Here is an 18317-nt window from a genome sequence, read left to right as displayed (position 1 = left end):
AGAAATGAAGCAGGGCCTTAATCTGTGCTGCAAACAGTGAAGCAAGAGTTCTGAAGTCTCACAAAAAACAGATCAGCAAAATACAGACCCAAGCCAAAATAGCTCAAGATCAACATAATTTAAACCTGAGCCTAAATGAATCCCTGGACTTAAAACTGAAGCCAAATCTTACTGGCTTTTTTTGTTCTGTTTGTAGCTGATTTTCTATTAAAAAAATTAGATGAAACCTGAAGCAAGTTCTAAGCAGACCAGGAGTAGCAAGAAGAGTTTTCCACCAGAGATTGTCTCCTGCTTCAGCTATGCAAGAAAATGAAAATATAAGTAGAAATAAATATTTCAAACAAGTTTTATTTGGTACTTACATGCTATATATAGTTTTAAAGAAAAACTACATATTTTGGACACTTCAAAATATTGTGGCTATGTACATGGAAAACTAAAGAAAGCAAGAAAGGAACCCAATTCATTTTACTGTGTCACAAGTTACTATTGAAAGCATTCTGACTGAATGGCTGGTTTTTTCCCTTCCATATAGATTCTGGCAGATGAAGTCTCTTTCATTTTATTTCCATTGCTTTTATCCCATCTCCTCTATAAGATGAACACTTGGCAGCAGCAGAAGTTTCTTCAAAAATTCTTCAGCTTTTGTCTCAGAGGATTTCTTCTGCTAGCATAGACTTTCTGCACAGCTTCCTAGAGGCCTTGCTCAGTGCTCACTAAAGGCAAGTACAGGAATCTTAATGATACATTCTCTCTTAGCATGAGTTGAAACCCCGTGAACCTCCATTTCCCTTGCCAAGGATCTTCTCACTGACTTCAGAGAGCAATGCCTCAAGCCCTCCTGGATGCTTCAAACTCAAATGCCTAGAGTGAGCTCTGCCTGCAACAGCATTGTTTAGGAAAGCACAAAAACGTGCAAAATTTTACAGTTCTGCACAACACAACCGAAAGTGAGGGATGGAACAATGACAGTAGAAATCAGCATCAAACTAAAGAGAAAGCAACTTGCATTGCTCCTCTTATCACTCAAACTGCACTGCTTTATAAAAACCACACACTGCATAAAAAGCACAATGACCATTTTCCATTTGCTCTGAAACGAGCAAAACCAAAAAATCCCAAACCTGCATCATCCAAAAATCAAATATTTCAGGTTTCACACAGTCTTCAGTAGTTTGATAAGGCAAAGGAAAAGTCTTCCATCATTGGGAACAGCAGCAACTTACAGGACTCAGAATAAGGTATTTCCTTGTGTGTGTGTGCACACGTTTGTGTGCATATGCATACACATCTTTTATAGGTTTGTGAACATGGATGTAACCAAAAAAAAAATCAAGTTTGCAGTATCTTTTTACCACATTTGTCTAATTTATTCAATTAAATGATTTATTTCTGTACTGAGCAAAATTCATAAATACATAATCTAGAAGAACAATAGGTTTTCCTCTTGTCCATGAAAAAATAACGCTTTCAAATTTTCACATTTTAAAACCTGTCTTGTTTTGTGTTTTTAGAGAAAATGTGAGAAGATCATAGTGACATCTCAATTTACAGAATGTCCCTGTAGGGATTTCATTTACAAGAACCTGATACAGAAGCCTATAGTTTGCCCCCATAATTAGAGTTCTCTGCAATAACATTTAAACCAATAGGTTTAAACAAAACACCCCATTAGCTCTACTTGTAGAGCAATGAGGCATTTATTTTTCAAGTATTAGAACCACAAAGTGTAAAAGATTCTTTGCCAATTTTATAATTATGCCTTTTAAACCAACACTCACCTTTTTTAAAAAAGCAAAAAAGAATCAGTCCCACCACCCAAATCAGCCCATTACTTTCAGATTCCAGTGTCTGGTGTCTCAAGGAATGCAGAAATATTCCATTTACTAACAAAAAAAGCTTGTTGGAAATAGCCATATTAAGTAACGCATGTGAAGCATGATTTTTCTAGTGATGAAAGCTATTAGAAAGGTGATCCAAGTCTATTCCCCTCATTTCTTCTGCTGGTTTTACTAAAGTCCTTCCAAAAAAGATATTCAAGAAATCTTTAAAAAACTGGAGAGAAAAAATAAAACACTCCTTCATAGCATGGAAGAAACTCCACTGACTGCAGAGACGCTCATATCACCTTTGGTTCTTCAGAAGAAACAATCAGATCACTTCTACAATAGAAGGTAATAAAAATGACAGGTCAGAACGGCAATGCTTACTTCAAAATGTTATGTGCTTATGCAATTAATGATTTTCCTTACATTTTCTGGCCACAGAAAAATAAAGGAGTATCCAATTTAATTTGCTAAATTAGTATTTGTTTACCTAACATCCTTGAAAAGTTGTGATGTCACTGAGAAAACTAGTGTCCTGCAAACCATCCCTCAGTATTAATGCGTGCAAGAACTTGATGAGGAAAGTACATCCGGAATTTTACAAAGTGGTTAGGTACCAGCTCCCCTTCTGCATGTGCGTGCCAGGTACTGCACTTACAAAACTGGAACCTGATTGCTGATTGCTTGGAACAGCAGCTGTCACTTGCCACTTCTGTTTGGCAGTACAGGGCAAACTTTTCCAAGCAACCACAACTGGAAGAAAGTAAAACATAACTGAGAGGCCCTTATTCAAGAAAAGATAAGGCCTCATCATAACTTGCACTGCATCTACATGTTCTTGGCATGCACAACTTTACAAAGAAGAGATACGCTCCTTTCCCCAAATGATGTGGGGTTTAAAAATGCTTAAATTAATCAACTTATATTAATTGAGAGCTCTAGGAGCTCTGTCAATTACAACACCTTACAAATGTTCATGAACCACAGCAAACCTACCTGCTGTTTGATGTGTTTGAACACTATCTACCTGAGGCAAAAGAGTCCCCTTATCTTCAAAGGCTAGAATTGGATTCAAAGGAATTTCGGTACTATTGCTTCCATCATTGTTCATGGCATCCAGCCGGGATGGTTTAGAACCAATAGGCAGGTTTATGATCTCTTCAAAGTTATCATTCTGCATAGACATTCCATTGTCATTTGTGTTTTTCTCTGGATTGAGATTGCTGAAAGAAAAACATAGTTATTTCCTCACACACTTCGTCTAGAACAGAAATTTAGTCCTCCTCAAAGCAATATTACAAATGGAAGAAAAGTCTGCATCAATCTCGAGCATTCTTTTTACCAGTAAAAACAAAGCTATGCTTCTACCACAGCAGAAAAACTGTTTTTGCAGCCAAGTACTAGGTATGTCTTCCCTCACACAGGGTAGTAGTTACATTTGGCTACATGACACCCAGCTGCAGTGCACTGTATGTCTGAGAAGTGCCTGCAATTGGAAGCAGTTAAAGAATCCCCTGCAGCACCACCACTGCTATCTGGAGCCACCCACCTAATGCAATTCACAGCCTCTAACATATTTTTTCAGATTTCATAACCTTTTTAGTACCCTTCCTCTTATTGCAAATCAATGTAATTGCCCTTAGATAAGATCACTGTAATTTTTATTACTTCTTGGGTCACCTCCTGCCACCAGTTCTGGAGCAGTGTCTTCTACGTGCCACTTATCCAGAGAAAAGACTCCGTTACCAATGTAGTGCTCTTTTCAGTCCCTCCTCCCCTCCAAGTCCTTAGGGCTTATTTCCAAGGCACCAACCAGCTCCACACTCCTCTCAGTGATCATGCCCAAGCCAAAAGAACCCTCTCCCAGCACCCCTCATTGTCAATCTGCATTTCAGTTTCTATCTCCCAGTTGACAGAGATGCCTTATGAGTAAGATCTTGTACATCTCCCCTAGTCAAGAGCAGCACAAGCACACACTCTGCAATTATACATACTCTCCTGAGACAATACATGCTCATGTCTCACAGTCTTGCTCCTCCCCTCCCAAACCTTATATTAGGTGCTGCATTGTCAAATCCTTCTGACTCTGCAGATAGCATGTGCTATCTTGCCAGAGGGGAGATACTAAGGTGCTCCTTTAGTGAACAGGATGACAGTAATGGGACCATAAGCTCCTCGAGAAAGAGCAAGTACTCAAATGACACTCAAAAATCTTGTTATCTTTCACAGGTGCTTCTTAAGGCCCTCAAGAGTTAGATCCTGACAATCCTGGGTACCTATTCCCTACTCGAACCACATCACAACTGTTCAGGCTGTTTGGAACTGTCTCATCCACAAAGGCTCAGATGCAATTTTCCTAGATTGAAACTAGGCTATAAATTTCCTCAGGCCATTTCTCAGCAGGTGGCTTGGTTTAACAGGCTAATTTTCTCTTGACAGTACATTTACTAGTCTGAAAAAAACCACCTGCTTGTAATTGGTATATAGTATATTTTCATGTGCTTGTGTCTTTGGGTGTCCAACTATGTACAAACAATTAAAGAATTGTTTTACAGTACTCCCCAAGAGACAGAAAATGATTATTGGTCTTTTGAAAATGGCAATGCTTTATCCAAAGCCCAGATTTCCTGTGAGAACCGCATGCTTGTGTTCATATCAAGCCCTTCCCAGATTTTCAAACCATCACTGGTCTTTTTCAGAAAGGCACTCCCCTTTTTTTATCTGTGGATATGCTGAGTGAATTTCAAAGTGAAAAATATGTTTCACTGCACTGAGTTTGAGAGCAGACACAGAAACCCTAATGGCTGCCTGGGAGAGGTCATAAGTCACACCACCCTTTGGTGCCAGAGATCCACATCTGTAAGATGAGGAGCAGAATCTGTGACATGCTTTAGGACTATTAAACCCTGCTCTGTACTGTGTAGTTATAAGGTATATTCACTATATGTTTCTCCCATCTACTGCCAATAACCATACCACAACTAGGATAACATGCCAAGTTTGATGAATGGGGTAAGAAAGAGGTGTGAAGAGAGCAACTTCTCATTCATATAAATTAAACAACTCAGTAGTTCAACAAGTATTGGTGGAATGAAGAAGCCTTTTGCTTCTGCAAATCTAATTTTTCTACCCAATTGATCAGCTGACAATGGATAAATAGTTCTTCATACTTATTTGTCATTACACTGCCAGTATTACACACTGAATTAGACCAGGACTCGTTCAGACTTGAACAATGCCCTTTGAGACAGAGGAGATTCTACAGTCACAAAGTGGGTATAGAAGAGGAAATCAAGACTATAAATTTTCCAAATTTTATGCTATAAAATCTTCTAGATTCTGTGTTGCTTGCTCCACCAAATTAGAGAAGCACATTTAGATGAAACAAAGGGAAAATGGAACAGTGGAATTAATTTTCACTGGACATCTTAGAGGCCACAAGCTCAAAAGGAGATTAGATAAATTCCTAGGGGATTGGTATACCCTCCAGCTTCTGTTAATTAGCAGCTTAGGGACTACTTGAGCCTATGGTTGTATTTGGATCACAATGCTTAGTAACCCTTCATTGACCAGAGGATATCCTGGTAATTATCTTTATTTTCCCTCTACGCTATGCTACAGGCCATTAAAGAAAAGAACACCACCCCCTCCCCCCCAAAAAAAGGATTTTTGACCTGCTACAGCTGTTCTTTCCATATTACGTTACATTCTTACTGATGTCTCAGTTGTCCAATGCAACACTAGAGATATCCTTTTCAGACGTACAGTTTTGCAGAAAGAACTGGATAATTTTGGTATTCTAACATATTCCATAAGTGTGCTTGTAGCATACTTGTTCACAGTGCATTTCCAAACATAACAGTCTTGCAAGCCCCTGAAGGACATCTCCAAGGCAGCTGAAAAACATCTCTGCAGCTTCACACTTTGACCTGAACACATTAATATTAACAAGATAGACTGGAGGATGTTGAGAAAAGAGCAGCTAGTTTAATTAAAGGAACTGGAACATCCAAAAAGTTAAATATTACTCAAAATTACATCTGATGTAGATAATTTTAGTCAAAGTTCTGTGTAGACATAGTCTGTAATTAAAGAATTTGAAGAGGATAAGAAAGAAAGAAAGAAAGAAAGAAGGCCAGAATTCAGTATGTCTGTTTCCCATAATTCATCAGAAATCAACAACGAATAAGAAAAAAAAAATAGTAATTTGCAGGCCTTTGAAAAGTATTTCCACAGCTGCCACTTCTGATCTGAAAGACAATGTCAGTCTTTATTGACAGGATTTTTGCAGAGAAGTCACATATAGACATTAACAGCAAAATGGACCCCATAGTTTTTGGATGACTTAAATAAATGGTGCTTATTTTTCATCCACAGAGATAACAGCACTGAAACCAGCCAGCAATGAGGAGCTTTCTTCTCCAGGACAAGACATTAAGGCAATCACCCAGACCAACTGTAAATTTCTAAAAACTGGTTATCTAATCTACCCAGAGCCAGCAGCCTGCATACAGGATGGAGACACAGATGAACTGCATAGGTGAACTGCACTCACTGAGGCTTTCTGCATTGCATTGCAAGTGTTTATAGAACATGGCACAGAAAAAAAAGGCATTACAGAATAAGTATCATAAGGAAAACACTGTCAACATAAATCACTGTACTGAAATAACTTTCTAAGAAGTAGCAGACAAAATCTAACTTGAGCAAAGAATTAGAAAATGGAGTACAGGCAAAATTCTGCAAGTGGGCTATGGATTAGGCAGCTGTAGGGTTATCCCACTCAAATGCCTTCATTTAAGTTCAATTGTGAGCCTTCTCACCACAGACTTACAGATTAGATTTAAGGTCACTACTTGCCCCCCTTTCCCAATAATATTCACTATTTTTCATTAGTATTCCATAATTAAATTGTTTAACCAAATTTACTTGTGGAGAATGCACTCAGAGCAAGCATAGGCAGCAAAATCAGAACCCTTGCAGCACCAGTCAGAGCTACCATACCACAAAAATCATGTTTGTGTTCAGACACTCATTATAACTCAGAAGACTATTGAAAAAGAAACTGGTTTTATGAACCCAGAATTTATGTAAGATCTGTTTGAAAACCTTGAATGCTAGCATAGTAAAATAGCTCAATTCACAAGCAAATATATCTGTTTTCTTCTTTCACAATACAAAGTTAAAAAACTTTAAGCCTACCAAAAATCGATTAACGTTCATTTTTTAAAATACGAGAGTAGGAATACCAATAAAATTTGGACAAACTATTAGCTGGGATAGATGATTGCACCAATCTACCATCTGCAATAAATGTCTATCAGTAAAACTAATAATTGTTGACAACAGATAAACAGTAAATAAGGCTGCAGATCACTGCATTTTCATTAGGGTTTATGAAGATCAATTGCCTTGGAAAGCTAATGATGTTCCAGCAAAACAAGATCTGTATTGCTGATCAAAAGTAGCTACAGAAAATAATGAAATATTGAAATCCATTGTCTTCCCTCAGTGAGATTTTTTTAAGTTTTCCTCAGTTGCGTTGCACTGCTGACCACAGAAGCAAACGTTATTTCCAACTGAATCCCAGCCACAGAGCTGAAACAGGATGGATGACATGATGGGGAGGAAGAGGGATGAAGGCTCAGTACACAGTCAGGCAACTTCCTATTATGCTCCAGAGTAACGCTCCTTATCTTCACACAAACCCCTAGTAGCTTTCCAAGTCATCCTTCTTCAGCACTACCAGTGCAAGGGACAGAGCATCTGCATTTTCTGGGGAGTGAACCAACTACAGATATTCTGACCTCAACTACAGCTGCCAGCCCCGTTCAAACAAGATGCCACCTTAGAAAGACCTTCTCCTTTGCTTCCTTCTCTTGCCCATACAAGTGCATGCCACAAGTCCCCCAACTAACACCTTTTTAAGTTCTGGTTAGAAATCTCATCTATCTTGTTGTTAAAACATGATGAAGTCTTTTTCAGACCAAAGTCGAATCTTGCCTGGGGCTGGAGTGAGGTGCTCACCCAAGAGACAATCTCCACCCACTGCTCTTATGTGTGTGCTACCATGTCAGGTATATCTGGATGCCAGACAACCACAGTACACAAGATACAGCAGTGGTGTTGGCACCTGTGGCTTTTACCATGTGATAAAATCTATGGGACACTACCAAGTGCGTCAGGCTTTGCCTTCCCAGTCACTGTGGATGTACCTCTGAAGCAGAGAGTCCCTCCACATCCCAACCTGGCATGCCAGTTTTCCCTTTCACAGTCTTACACGTACTTCCTACTTTTGTTCTTCAATCTCATTTATTCATTCTTTACTGTGGGCATTCTGAGGTTGCTTCCACACAGATTTTAATGCTACAGGACAGCACTCATTAGTGTGGCACATTTTGTATTTCAAACATCAATGTACATGTAAGGCTTGGAGTGATTAACATTTAAGAACTGCCCAAGACAATTATGAGGCAGCTCTGTGCAGCTCATTCAACGCATCTCAGTGCTCAGTGTCACTGACAGAACTTCTCTCAGCAGGAGCATCCTTGTCAGCATGACAGCAGGCTAAGATCCCCCAGGCATATGGAGGGATCGAGAGAGGGCAAATTCCTCCTTCAATTAGTGCCAATCACACCCTGAAGCATACTGTCCATTACAGATTGCATGATGGCTTCCCACATTCAAGTTTTTCCACACATATTATGCATATCCTGCATAAAACATGAAAGGGCTATGGGATTATCTGGCTTTCTGCATTACTAAAATTAGTAATTTTAGTAATGACATGAACTGACAGCTCATGCTTATTTAACAGATGTCATTTGGTTCAACACTGAGGTTTCAAGCATTTCAACAATTTCTCAAAGTCTGAGTGACTTGCTTCATGGCTACAGAGAGATCCCAGTTTTAAATATCTGCCTCCCCAAATTGTCCTTATAGAGAATAAAGGTGGTTTTTTTTAAATGGATAACCAAAGTGACTAGTTCCATATCTCACACAAGGGACATGTCTACAACAAAACTTGCTGATACTTCAAGCAGTTCAGAAATCAAAACATCTAGGCTCAAGGCACAGTGTTCATTATTCTAATAAAAAAATTAGCAAATCCAGAGTGGGTTTTATGAAGCTTAATTCATGAAAAGGAAGAGAAAAAATTGCCCTTTCCACTAAGTTTCAATCAATGTAATAATTGCTGGCAAACATGTATTGTTCCAAACACTGCAAAGAACATGCTGTATTTTTTTAGTATTCTTCCCTATCAGTTAACGAAAATGGGTTACTGCTAAGGGAAAGATGATAAAGTTCTTTTCTGAACACAGGAAAAAATAATAAACAGGAAACAAGGCAGATTGAACTCTTACTTAGTTAATGAACATATGAATCTGAATATTATTTATTACTCTAGTAACTCTCATCTTCTAAACACCCCCACCTCCAACACTTGTCAATGTTCTTACCTGTCCACATTTACAGCGGGTTGGTGTGAAACAATCACATGTGTGCAGGCGGTGGGTGTCCCATTGTGCGGAGATTCTGTTGCATGCGGAAGCTGAGGTCCTGCTGCAGGTTCCAAGGGAGATGCAGGACTCGCTGTGACTGGAGAGAGAAAACATGTTTTCATAAATACAAGCAAAAGCATCTACCTGCAGACTAGGGTAAAAAATTTTCTACAAAAGCCAGCACAGCCAAGGCAAGATACAATTTTAAAAAATACGGCTCCCACACCCTCCCTCCCTCCCTCCCCTCCCATCTCCTTTGTTGAGTTTTTGGGCACACAAGCCCTGTTTCAGGTCCAAAGTAAATGTCACAGATTTCAAAGCTGTATCTTTGCAAACAAGAATAAACATTTTACAATGATATGCATAATTCCAACACATAAGCCAGTGGTCAAAATAGGCTGGTATCTGATAGAATATTATGCTGGTGCTTTCTAAGTAGCAATAGGAATAGGAGAACACTGGAACATCACCAATTCCATACACTGGTATTTCTTGGTTCCAGTAACCCAGAAGGAAATCAAGAGGAAAAAAAAAATCTTCATTGGGAAGGATACTTCTTTCAACAAGTACCAAATCATTACTATAAAACATTGGAGAGAGCAACATAAAATTAGCCTATCCTTGTCCCTCATGCTGAGATCATGTGATAGATGTTACTGGCCTGCCTTTCATTTTTCTCTTAAAGTACAACTACAGCCTTCTGTATTGTGTCTACAGTCACACTAATTCACATACAGGTGAAGCAACCATGCTAGCATCTGTTACAGCAATTGCAAGGACAATTCAGTATTCACAGGCTTGGACACATTTATCTCCATTACCCAAACCCTCATCTGATAAGCCCTTCCTTCAGCTGCTCTGTTTCACTATACTCTAAATGCTTGGGCTGAAGTCTTCTATACTGAATATCTTAGTCTCACCTTTGGCAAATTTTTATATGGAAGATATTAGAAAGAGAGGTTTCTGTGCTTCTACAAATGGAATAACAGGAACATATATTTGCTTTAACATTTCAAAGGAAAAAGCAGAAGAAAAAGTTGTTCTGCTTTGGAAATGCAGAGCTACTTCCTATTTTGAAGCAGAGGCCAAACAAATGATAAAAAGGTGATGAATTTAGTTTTATTGTGTTATTTGCCCATTCCCATAAAGGTCTCCTCAAGTTTTGCCAAACAGTAAGACTTGGGGAAAAATTTTAAAAACCCAATGTTTGTATATAGTCAGAGGTCTGATAGAGTGCAACATGGAAACTCAGGTGGCCAGAATATGTCCATTAATCCATATGTTTAACTCTGTCATATCTAGATAATGCAAAGCCAAACAGCAGAGCAGCCCTGAGGGTGAGGGCAGTTTTGTCTTTATTCAGTCATTCAAGGATACCAGCCTTCCCTTGGGGCTGGGGAAATCAAGATCCAAAGTCTCCTCTGCCTTAGGAAACTGACTACTTGTCTTCTATCTCTAGAGGCAAAGCACTAGCAAAAGCTTATAGAGCCATTTATAGTTTCAGAAATTATTTAAATCGTTTATAGCACCTTCAACAGTGCCCACAGACAAAGATGGCATCCCAGATGTGTTCTGTATCAGTTGCTCACAAACTTCTTTCACCAAGATAATATGTAAACAAAAAACTTCTAAACAAAAAAACTTCCAAACACAAGTCATCTGCATCAAAGTGTTTCCTGACAGTGCTAATTTATAGTGTTCACTTCAAACATTAACACAAAAGTCATCCATCAGCCAGCACTGCTGCCTTCCCTGTTATTCAGCTCAAATGCAAAGGAGAAAAAGATTAATGTCATTTAATATGTTATGCTACAATAGGGTAAACTATTTCATAGCTTGACTTCAGTATCTTTCAATAGTGCTACTTAACACTTGGTGATTGCTGGATATAAGCTATGTTTTATTTTTCTTCCTTTATTTTAAGTATTAAGTCTTATATAGAAATTTACCTAAAACAAAATAAAAAGATAGAGGGAATGGAAGAGAAGAAAAGATTAAGAGCACAGGTGTGACAAAGAGAGTGTTTCTAGTAGTTCAATTTTGTCAAAAAAAGAAATAAAGACCAAAGGAATAAGGCAGCAGGTATGAAAGAAAGAAGTCACAGAGAGATGTTTAGAATAATTAACTGTTTTGATGAAATAATCTTTTAAGATAACGAGTAAATCTGCAACAACCACAGTTGAAATAATATAAAAAAAGAAACTGTAGAATCCGTTTCTTTTGCGATCAAATCACAAAATAATTTGTTTCTTTTCACTTTATAAATAATTAAACTCATTAAGCCACTTCCTCTTGTTAAACACCAATGTGACGAAGTTGCTAAACCATTGGACTCATTTATTAATGGCTAGCTACCCATACAGAAAGGCTAAATAAGTAATGTCTGCTAAGATTTCAGTTATACAACCCTCATGGTTTTCTTTACTGCAATTAATGTGTCAAGTTTCAGAACTGTATCTCAAGTCATTGTGCTTAGTAGGCATTTATTCACCTGTTGTGCTCAAGGCACAGTTAAACACAATACCTGCTTCTCCAGTAATATTTGTCTTTGATATATGTCCATTTTGCTGGTCATTGGGTTTCTACAAAGGAAGCACAGTTTTGTAAGTTAAAAACGGCACTAGGGAAAAGACGTGAAACATATTCAATATTTACACACTAAGTAGCAGCACCGACCTTATCTACAGCTTCTACACGCCTAGTTCTCTTCATGATCTCTTCAAGCCTCTACAATGAAATGTAAAGGGGTAAAATAAGGTTTGCTGGCATTAATTTGAATATATCTCTCCCAAAACATAACTGCTTGTCATTTATCAGCTGTATCTGTTTATTGCAAAAAGATGAATTATTATTGGCAATAATCCGTTCACTGTCACATCAGGCCAGTGAGGACTGCAGCCTTTCTGAGAGCACATTTATATCATGGATAACTTTCTATTACTGAGATGGAAGCAGACTGCTAAGGCAAAACCAATTACAATTTCTCTGCATGTACTGAGTTACCTTCTTCCTTTCCAAGCGCTCTTGCTCTTCTCTTTGGAAATGCTTTTCACGTTCTAATCGAATCCGCTCTGCCTCTTCCCGTAGGCGAGCTTCCTCTTCTTTCTACGTTGATGGTAAAAGAAAAAGAAGGAATACTTTACTATTTAAGGACAGTCTTACACTGTCTGCTTAACTATGCATATCTACAATACCCTGAAAAGACACCAGACATCATATTTGGTTCTGTGCCTGTTCTGTAGCACACCAGATGACAAATAGGGAATAAATTTCCTAGCCTTCAGCATTAAAACAGCAGACAGGAAAGTATTAAAGAGATCGATGTTTTGAGTAGTTTTTGAGAGTAAAACAAAAGTAGTAGAATGTTTTGCTTGGCCAGCAGAGTAATTCTTTAACAAGACCAAGGACAAGAACAAACTTTCCATTTCTGTTTTTTTAATGAAATGCAAAACTTCTCTGGAATACCTTGCTCCCTGACAGTGACAGTGTTGTATGATAAAACTACTACAACAGATCATTTGTTAAAGCTATAATATCCAAAAGAGCCTTGGCCATGCACTATCTCTGACTGCTAAACCGAGATAAACCTCAGGTAAACATTTCAAAGAAAGTAGCACACATCTTCTGAAAAAGAAGAATGGAGTTTCTAAGCCATATTCACTAACACAATCATTTAAACATTTATTATCAGAAGCATACATTTATATACCAGGAGAAAATCTTGTGTCTATGAGGCAAATTGAAGTGCTGAATGTTGGAGCAAGAGCACATGCAAGAAGAGAAGAATCCTATCTAGAATGCTTAACACAGCCTCTCCTAAAGTCAGGAAACCAACATTATGCCCATTCAAAAATGAAAGCACCTGAAAAAACCTAATTTTAGTTTATTTACTCTTTTTTATGTCTTTTGAGTAGCTGCTCTGATTTCAGGAGGACTGCACCGGGTAAAGGTTCTGCTTGGTTTTACTGAAGTTATCAAAACCTACCCCTTCCCGCTAGCCCCACACAAAAGCAATATTTGGCACAGGATTAGAACTCAGCAGTACTGTGTCTCCAACACAGTGAACTCTTTGCATCTAGACTTTCTGTAAGAGCTAGGACAAAGAATTCTCTGGTGTAACACCATTCATCAAAATTCCCCAATACAATTCTATTGATATTTTCGTCATGAATCAGGAATAGGAAAGGATTTGCTCTAAATACAATCTAAGGGGAGGGGAAAAAAAACAAAACAAAACTCAACTCCCTACCACATGTTTTTGTCAAGTAGAAATATCTTTACTCTTTGAACTACTCTATGGAATGAACCCTTGCCTCGACACTATTCACTTTATAGATGGCATTTAAATTTTAGATATTGCTCTAATCTAGGTGGTGTGTAAGCAGTGCTGCTTCATCCAACTCTATGCCAACCAGACTGGCATAGAAATTCCAAGAGGGGAGCATACTTGTTTCTGAATGCGCTCCATCTCTTCTTTCTCCTTCTGTTCCCTCTCTTCTGCCTGGCGGCGCAGCCGTTCTTCCCTTTCCCGCTCCTCCTCTGCATCCTTCCTTTTTTTTTCTGCTTCTTGTCTGCGAGCTTCTTCCTCTTCTCGGCGAGCTCTTTCTTCAGCTATCCTCTGTGACAGCTCCTCCTTCTTTTGTCTGCAATCATTAAAAAAGCATAAGAAAAAAAAGTCATAAAAGGAGGGGGGAAACCCAAACCACCAGACTCCTAATCCAACCCTACGGAACAACTGGATATAGGATGCACTGCTGTCTCATTCCTAAGTTGTCTGTTCTGCTTCCTGTAGAGGCCAAACATGAAGCCCTATGAAATATAAAAAACTCTGCAAGGCAATACCAATACTTCTCCAGCACATGTGTGCCAATCTATGACTCGCATACATTCTGAGTAAGAAACAGTATCATTGACTAATACATTTTGCATAACACTTCTTTTTGTAATTTCATATAATCATATTTTTAAACAGTATGTATTTTTGGCACCCATCTTATCTCATGGCAATGGTTCCTTAATTTAAAAGAAGTATCTAATTCTCCTGATTTTCGGTTATGTCCTAACACAACCTAATGGCTTTTCATCCTTGTATTATGAGAGTAACTTTTCCCCTTCACTTTTGATGTTACCCTAATTATTTAGGACTTTTTAGCCTATCATATCCCTGCTCAGAAGTAGAGGGTAGATGGTCTTCCCAGCTGAAGAATTCTCACCTGTTCAGTAGATTTTCATATGGGAGCTGTTCTGCACTTGTGACCTTCCTTGATGTCTGTCTGCATTTATTTTCCTAGTTTTACAGATTTTACTATCTCAAAAAAATATAAAACTCAACAATCAAGATGTAGATTAATCTTGAACAGTTCAGAATGACATTTTCATTTTGTTCTCATTTTCTAGTAGCTTGTAACAATTCATTTACTTTTTGACCATGACTCACCTGATATTTTCATACATTGAAGTCCAAACAAGATCTCTTCCCTCAGAATAATTTGCCCAGAGACCACCAACACAGGAGTTAAGTTAGGATTATTTCCTATACACATTCCTTTATTCTTAGCAGTACAGCAATTCAGCTTCCGTTTTGTATTTTAGCAATAGAAGGTATGTCAGAACCTCTTCACAACTGCCTTATCTCACTGAAGATTCACAGTATTAACCCACAACAGCATTATCTCACTGGCCTCAAGTCCTTTCAAATTCGTTTATGAAGGTGCTGCAGACACTGGAAACTCCTTTCACTGCGAAAGCTGATTATTCTTTAATTTTTATTTTTGATCTTTCAGTCTTAGTATTTATTCACCATGTTACTCTTATGCCACAGCAGCTTTTTTCTTTAAAACTCTTTTTAAGAGGGTCAGTATTGTGAGCCTATTGGAAAGCCAGTCTATTTTAACTGCTCAGCCTTGTTCCTATTAGCAAAGTTGTTCAAGAAGTCCAACAAATTCCAGAGGCATGGCATCCCTCTACAAAAGCACTCAACTTGTGCTGTAGCCACAGTTGTAAGTATCCAGATAGGCAACTCATTTGCTAGTAGAAAGTGAGATGCAACAATTACCCTCCAAAATGGTTGCGGGGGTGTCTTTAACTGAGAAAACAAAGAGGCTTAAGTCACAAGGGTTGGACACCTAAAACACTACCTGTGGTAGAGACCTTACAATTTAGAGACACTGCGCCAATCACAAAGTTGGAAACAGATGTAGAGAGTTCTCTAGCTGGAACAAATAAGTACAGCTTTGTTAATCTCTGAGGAAACAATATAACAGCAGAATATATACAGGAGGCTGCTAAAAATGTATCTTCTCCACTGGAGAGGTCTAGAATTACCTTTCAAGCTCTTCTCTCTCTCTCCTTTCTTGCTCCTCCCGTTCCCGCTGCTCACGGGCAAGGCGCCTCTTCTCAGTCAGCAGCCTTGTTGCCTCTTCAGGGTCAGTTGTACCTGCAGAGGTCTTGGGGGGTGCTGGGGGTGGAGCAAGAGCTGGTGGAGCAGGAGGTAGGGATGGGCTGGCTGCTGAAACAGATGGGGGGAAAAAACTAGTATGTACAGACCCAGTAGCCAAGATGTCACTCTCTTGAAAGGAACAGAAAGTATTTTCAAAATATTTTCAAGCTTATGTAGTTTTATAAATGATCCAGAGAAGGAAGTCATATACCTTAAGGGAAGTTTGCTTTTGCAGGATATGTGAAAGCAGCTGCAGTTGAAAAGGTAAGTCAACTTTTTTGTCAGAACAAATGTTGACAAGTGCTCAACAGGAGTTATACTGACTCAGCAAGTCCCTACTATCACATTTCCTAAGTTTGCCCAATTCTATTTGGAGAGCAGAAATGAAACATTGTGAAATTATATTTTCTTCTGTCTGAGAATCTACATTCAAAGAGCAGAGCTAGACTTTTTGGTGATAGGCCAGTCACTTGTAGTGACTTGGTGATCTCAAACATCAACTGTCTGAAGTGATCTGGACTAAGGGTAGGACACCAGCTATCATCAATTTTGCAGCAGCTTCAACCTGAGGCAACTCGTGGGATCAGAGCACAGCATCTTAATGAATTTTGCTGCTATTGGTGAACCATGGCTTGTGTTCAAATCTTAATAGTGCCTTCATTTCAATTCTTTATTCAGGGCCAGCTTTGTCCACTTGGCAGAGATGATGTTACGGGTTTTTCTTAAGTAAAAGACTAGTTCACATTTCTGTAAGTTTGCCTGGCATTCTCTAGCTCAGGTACAGAGTGCCTCAACCACACCTTTTCTCTAGGCACTAGGGACCATTACCAACACACAAGCTATCTGGAGGAAGCATTCCCATGTTAATCACATCCGGTAATCCAGACAAGCATGGATAGGGAAGACTTTGAACTGTCAATGGAATCATATTCTGATCCTAGGAATATGCATGTAAAGTAAGTCATAAGGAACAGCTAGGAGATGGTTTTAAATCTACATATCTAACCACCCACTGGGATGTGACAGGAGTTTCCTCACCTCATTAACAACTTCCAAAGAGGGGTTTCCTCCCTGATCCCCCCCCCATACCTTGTCATGTATACAAACATAAATTCAGCTGCTTTCTGTGCTGAATTCACATCTGCTGACCTCTCTGCTCTGTTATCAACTAAAAACTACACAAGTCTTTCTAAAACTGCTTCAGGGCTTTCATCTTGAATTCAAATGTAACTTGAATTTTAAATTACTACACCAGTAATTTAAAGAGTGCCAGGGCCTGTTCTCTACCCCTGAGGTGAGCTGGCACAGTTTAGCACTAGAGCAATAGAGCACTATTCTCTCATTACCAAAACAGGTATTCAGTCCAACCCCACAGAACAGGCTGGACCTCAGCTAGCTTCCAAGATGTAGCTGGGAACTCAGAAAATTCTGGGATGTTCAAATATAAAAAGGCAAGTAATTTGATCACACTAAATTGTGAGAGCCCTTTAGAGCCATGCTCTTAGTAGCCTTGGGGACAGAAGGTAAGAAAATGAGAGGCTGCAATTACAGCCTGGATCAGAAACATACCAGAGAGCCTTTGTAATTGTTAAACAGCATAAATGACAAAGTTCCTACACCTCAGCTCTTTTTAATTTACTAACATGGGCCAAAGCAGGGCCATCTCTTTGAAGGGAGCACAGCTCTGTGCTGCTTGGGGCTCATTTCTTGCTGCAGGCGCTGAAGTTGGCAGCATAACAAGTAGCTTGTTTAATGCACACCTGCCCTGCTGTCAGAAAAGGTAACACCCAAAAGACTTTTAAAACTTCATTGGTGTTAGTAAAGTTGCGTGAGATTTGCCTGCAAAAGCTTGAACAGCTTCGTTGGCAATCGCTAGCTGCTGACCTCCTGGCTCCTCCAGCGGGTAGCTGAGTCAGACCAGTTAAAGGCCAGTGCTATTAACTGTAAGAAATGAGCTATATTCACATGAAACACAGTCCCAGGAGAATCAGCAACATTCCTCTAAGCTCCAAATGCTGTACTTGCACATCTCTAGATTCTTGAATGCAACCAGTGACTAAGTTTTAGCAGCTGGGGCCTCCATCTGCAGCACAAAGCCTGTCCTCTAACCTCACATGTAAAATGCTTTTCCTGATGTCTCTATCTTTGGTTCCAACCACCACCTCCTTGGGCTTTGGGAAAAGACATTCAATTTGAAGTGCTGCTCGCCCCTTTGACTATAGTATCCTTTTCTTTCACTTGTCTCCACTTTGTATTCTTTTTTGTATTCTTTGCTGTGAATACAGACTACTTCACTTTTGAATACCTTTATCACACATAAGCTGTTTCAATACTAAGAGACTTTATCACAAATTCAAATATTGACTGACTCTGCAAAGAAGTGAAGCCTCTTCCTCCTGAACTGAATTGTCAAACAAGCATGATGATGTTTCTCTGGTCTGCACCTTGTACTGGGGAACTACAACTTGAAAACATTTGCAAAGTTATCCCAGTGGCATCCCTGAAATGGTTTTAAAAGGAAATTTTCTCCTTAAAAGGAAGCAGTCAAAA

At 39.0% G+C, this 18317-nt stretch overlaps 1 protein-coding gene across 14 annotated transcripts in view; it reads right to left on the bottom strand.

Annotated features, from left to right (window-relative positions):
• Nucleotides 1-328: 328 nt before the first annotated feature.
• MAP7 (microtubule associated protein 7) overlaps nucleotides 329-18317 on the bottom strand; it is a 118184-nt gene continuing 100195 nt past the window's right edge. For 8 of the 14 annotated variants that reach the window (XM_027690329.1, XM_027690314.1, XM_027690266.1 and 5 more), the window contains 8 exons: nucleotides 15653-15836; nucleotides 13776-13971; nucleotides 12332-12433; nucleotides 12005-12055; nucleotides 11820-11910; nucleotides 9287-9419; nucleotides 2823-3049; nucleotides 329-2162 (listed from right to left, as the gene is read on the bottom strand). In XM_027690329.1, coding sequence (XP_027546130.1) covers nucleotides 2152-2162; nucleotides 2823-3049; nucleotides 9287-9419; nucleotides 11820-11910; nucleotides 12005-12055; nucleotides 12332-12433; nucleotides 13776-13971; nucleotides 15653-15836 — 995 coding nt within the window. In that variant the 3' untranslated portion in view covers nucleotides 329-2151. Of the gene's footprint in view, nucleotides 2163-2822; nucleotides 3050-9286; nucleotides 9426-11819; nucleotides 11911-12004; nucleotides 12056-12331; nucleotides 12434-13775; nucleotides 13972-15652; nucleotides 15837-18317 lie in introns of all 14 variants that reach the window. The other 6 variants (XM_027690295.1, XM_027690344.1, XM_027690359.1 and 3 more) reach the window with 4 other exon arrangements.

This window comes from Neopelma chrysocephalum, unplaced genomic scaffold (genome assembly GCF_003984885.1).
Source record: "Neopelma chrysocephalum unplaced genomic scaffold, ASM398488v2 Primary Assembly neopelma1_23, whole genome shotgun sequence".
In the NCBI taxonomy this organism is placed as follows: Eukaryota; Metazoa; Chordata; class Aves; order Passeriformes; family Pipridae; genus Neopelma; species Neopelma chrysocephalum.
The sequence above is the reverse complement of the archived record's forward strand: the minus strand, read 5'-3'. Positions and strand labels throughout refer to the sequence as shown.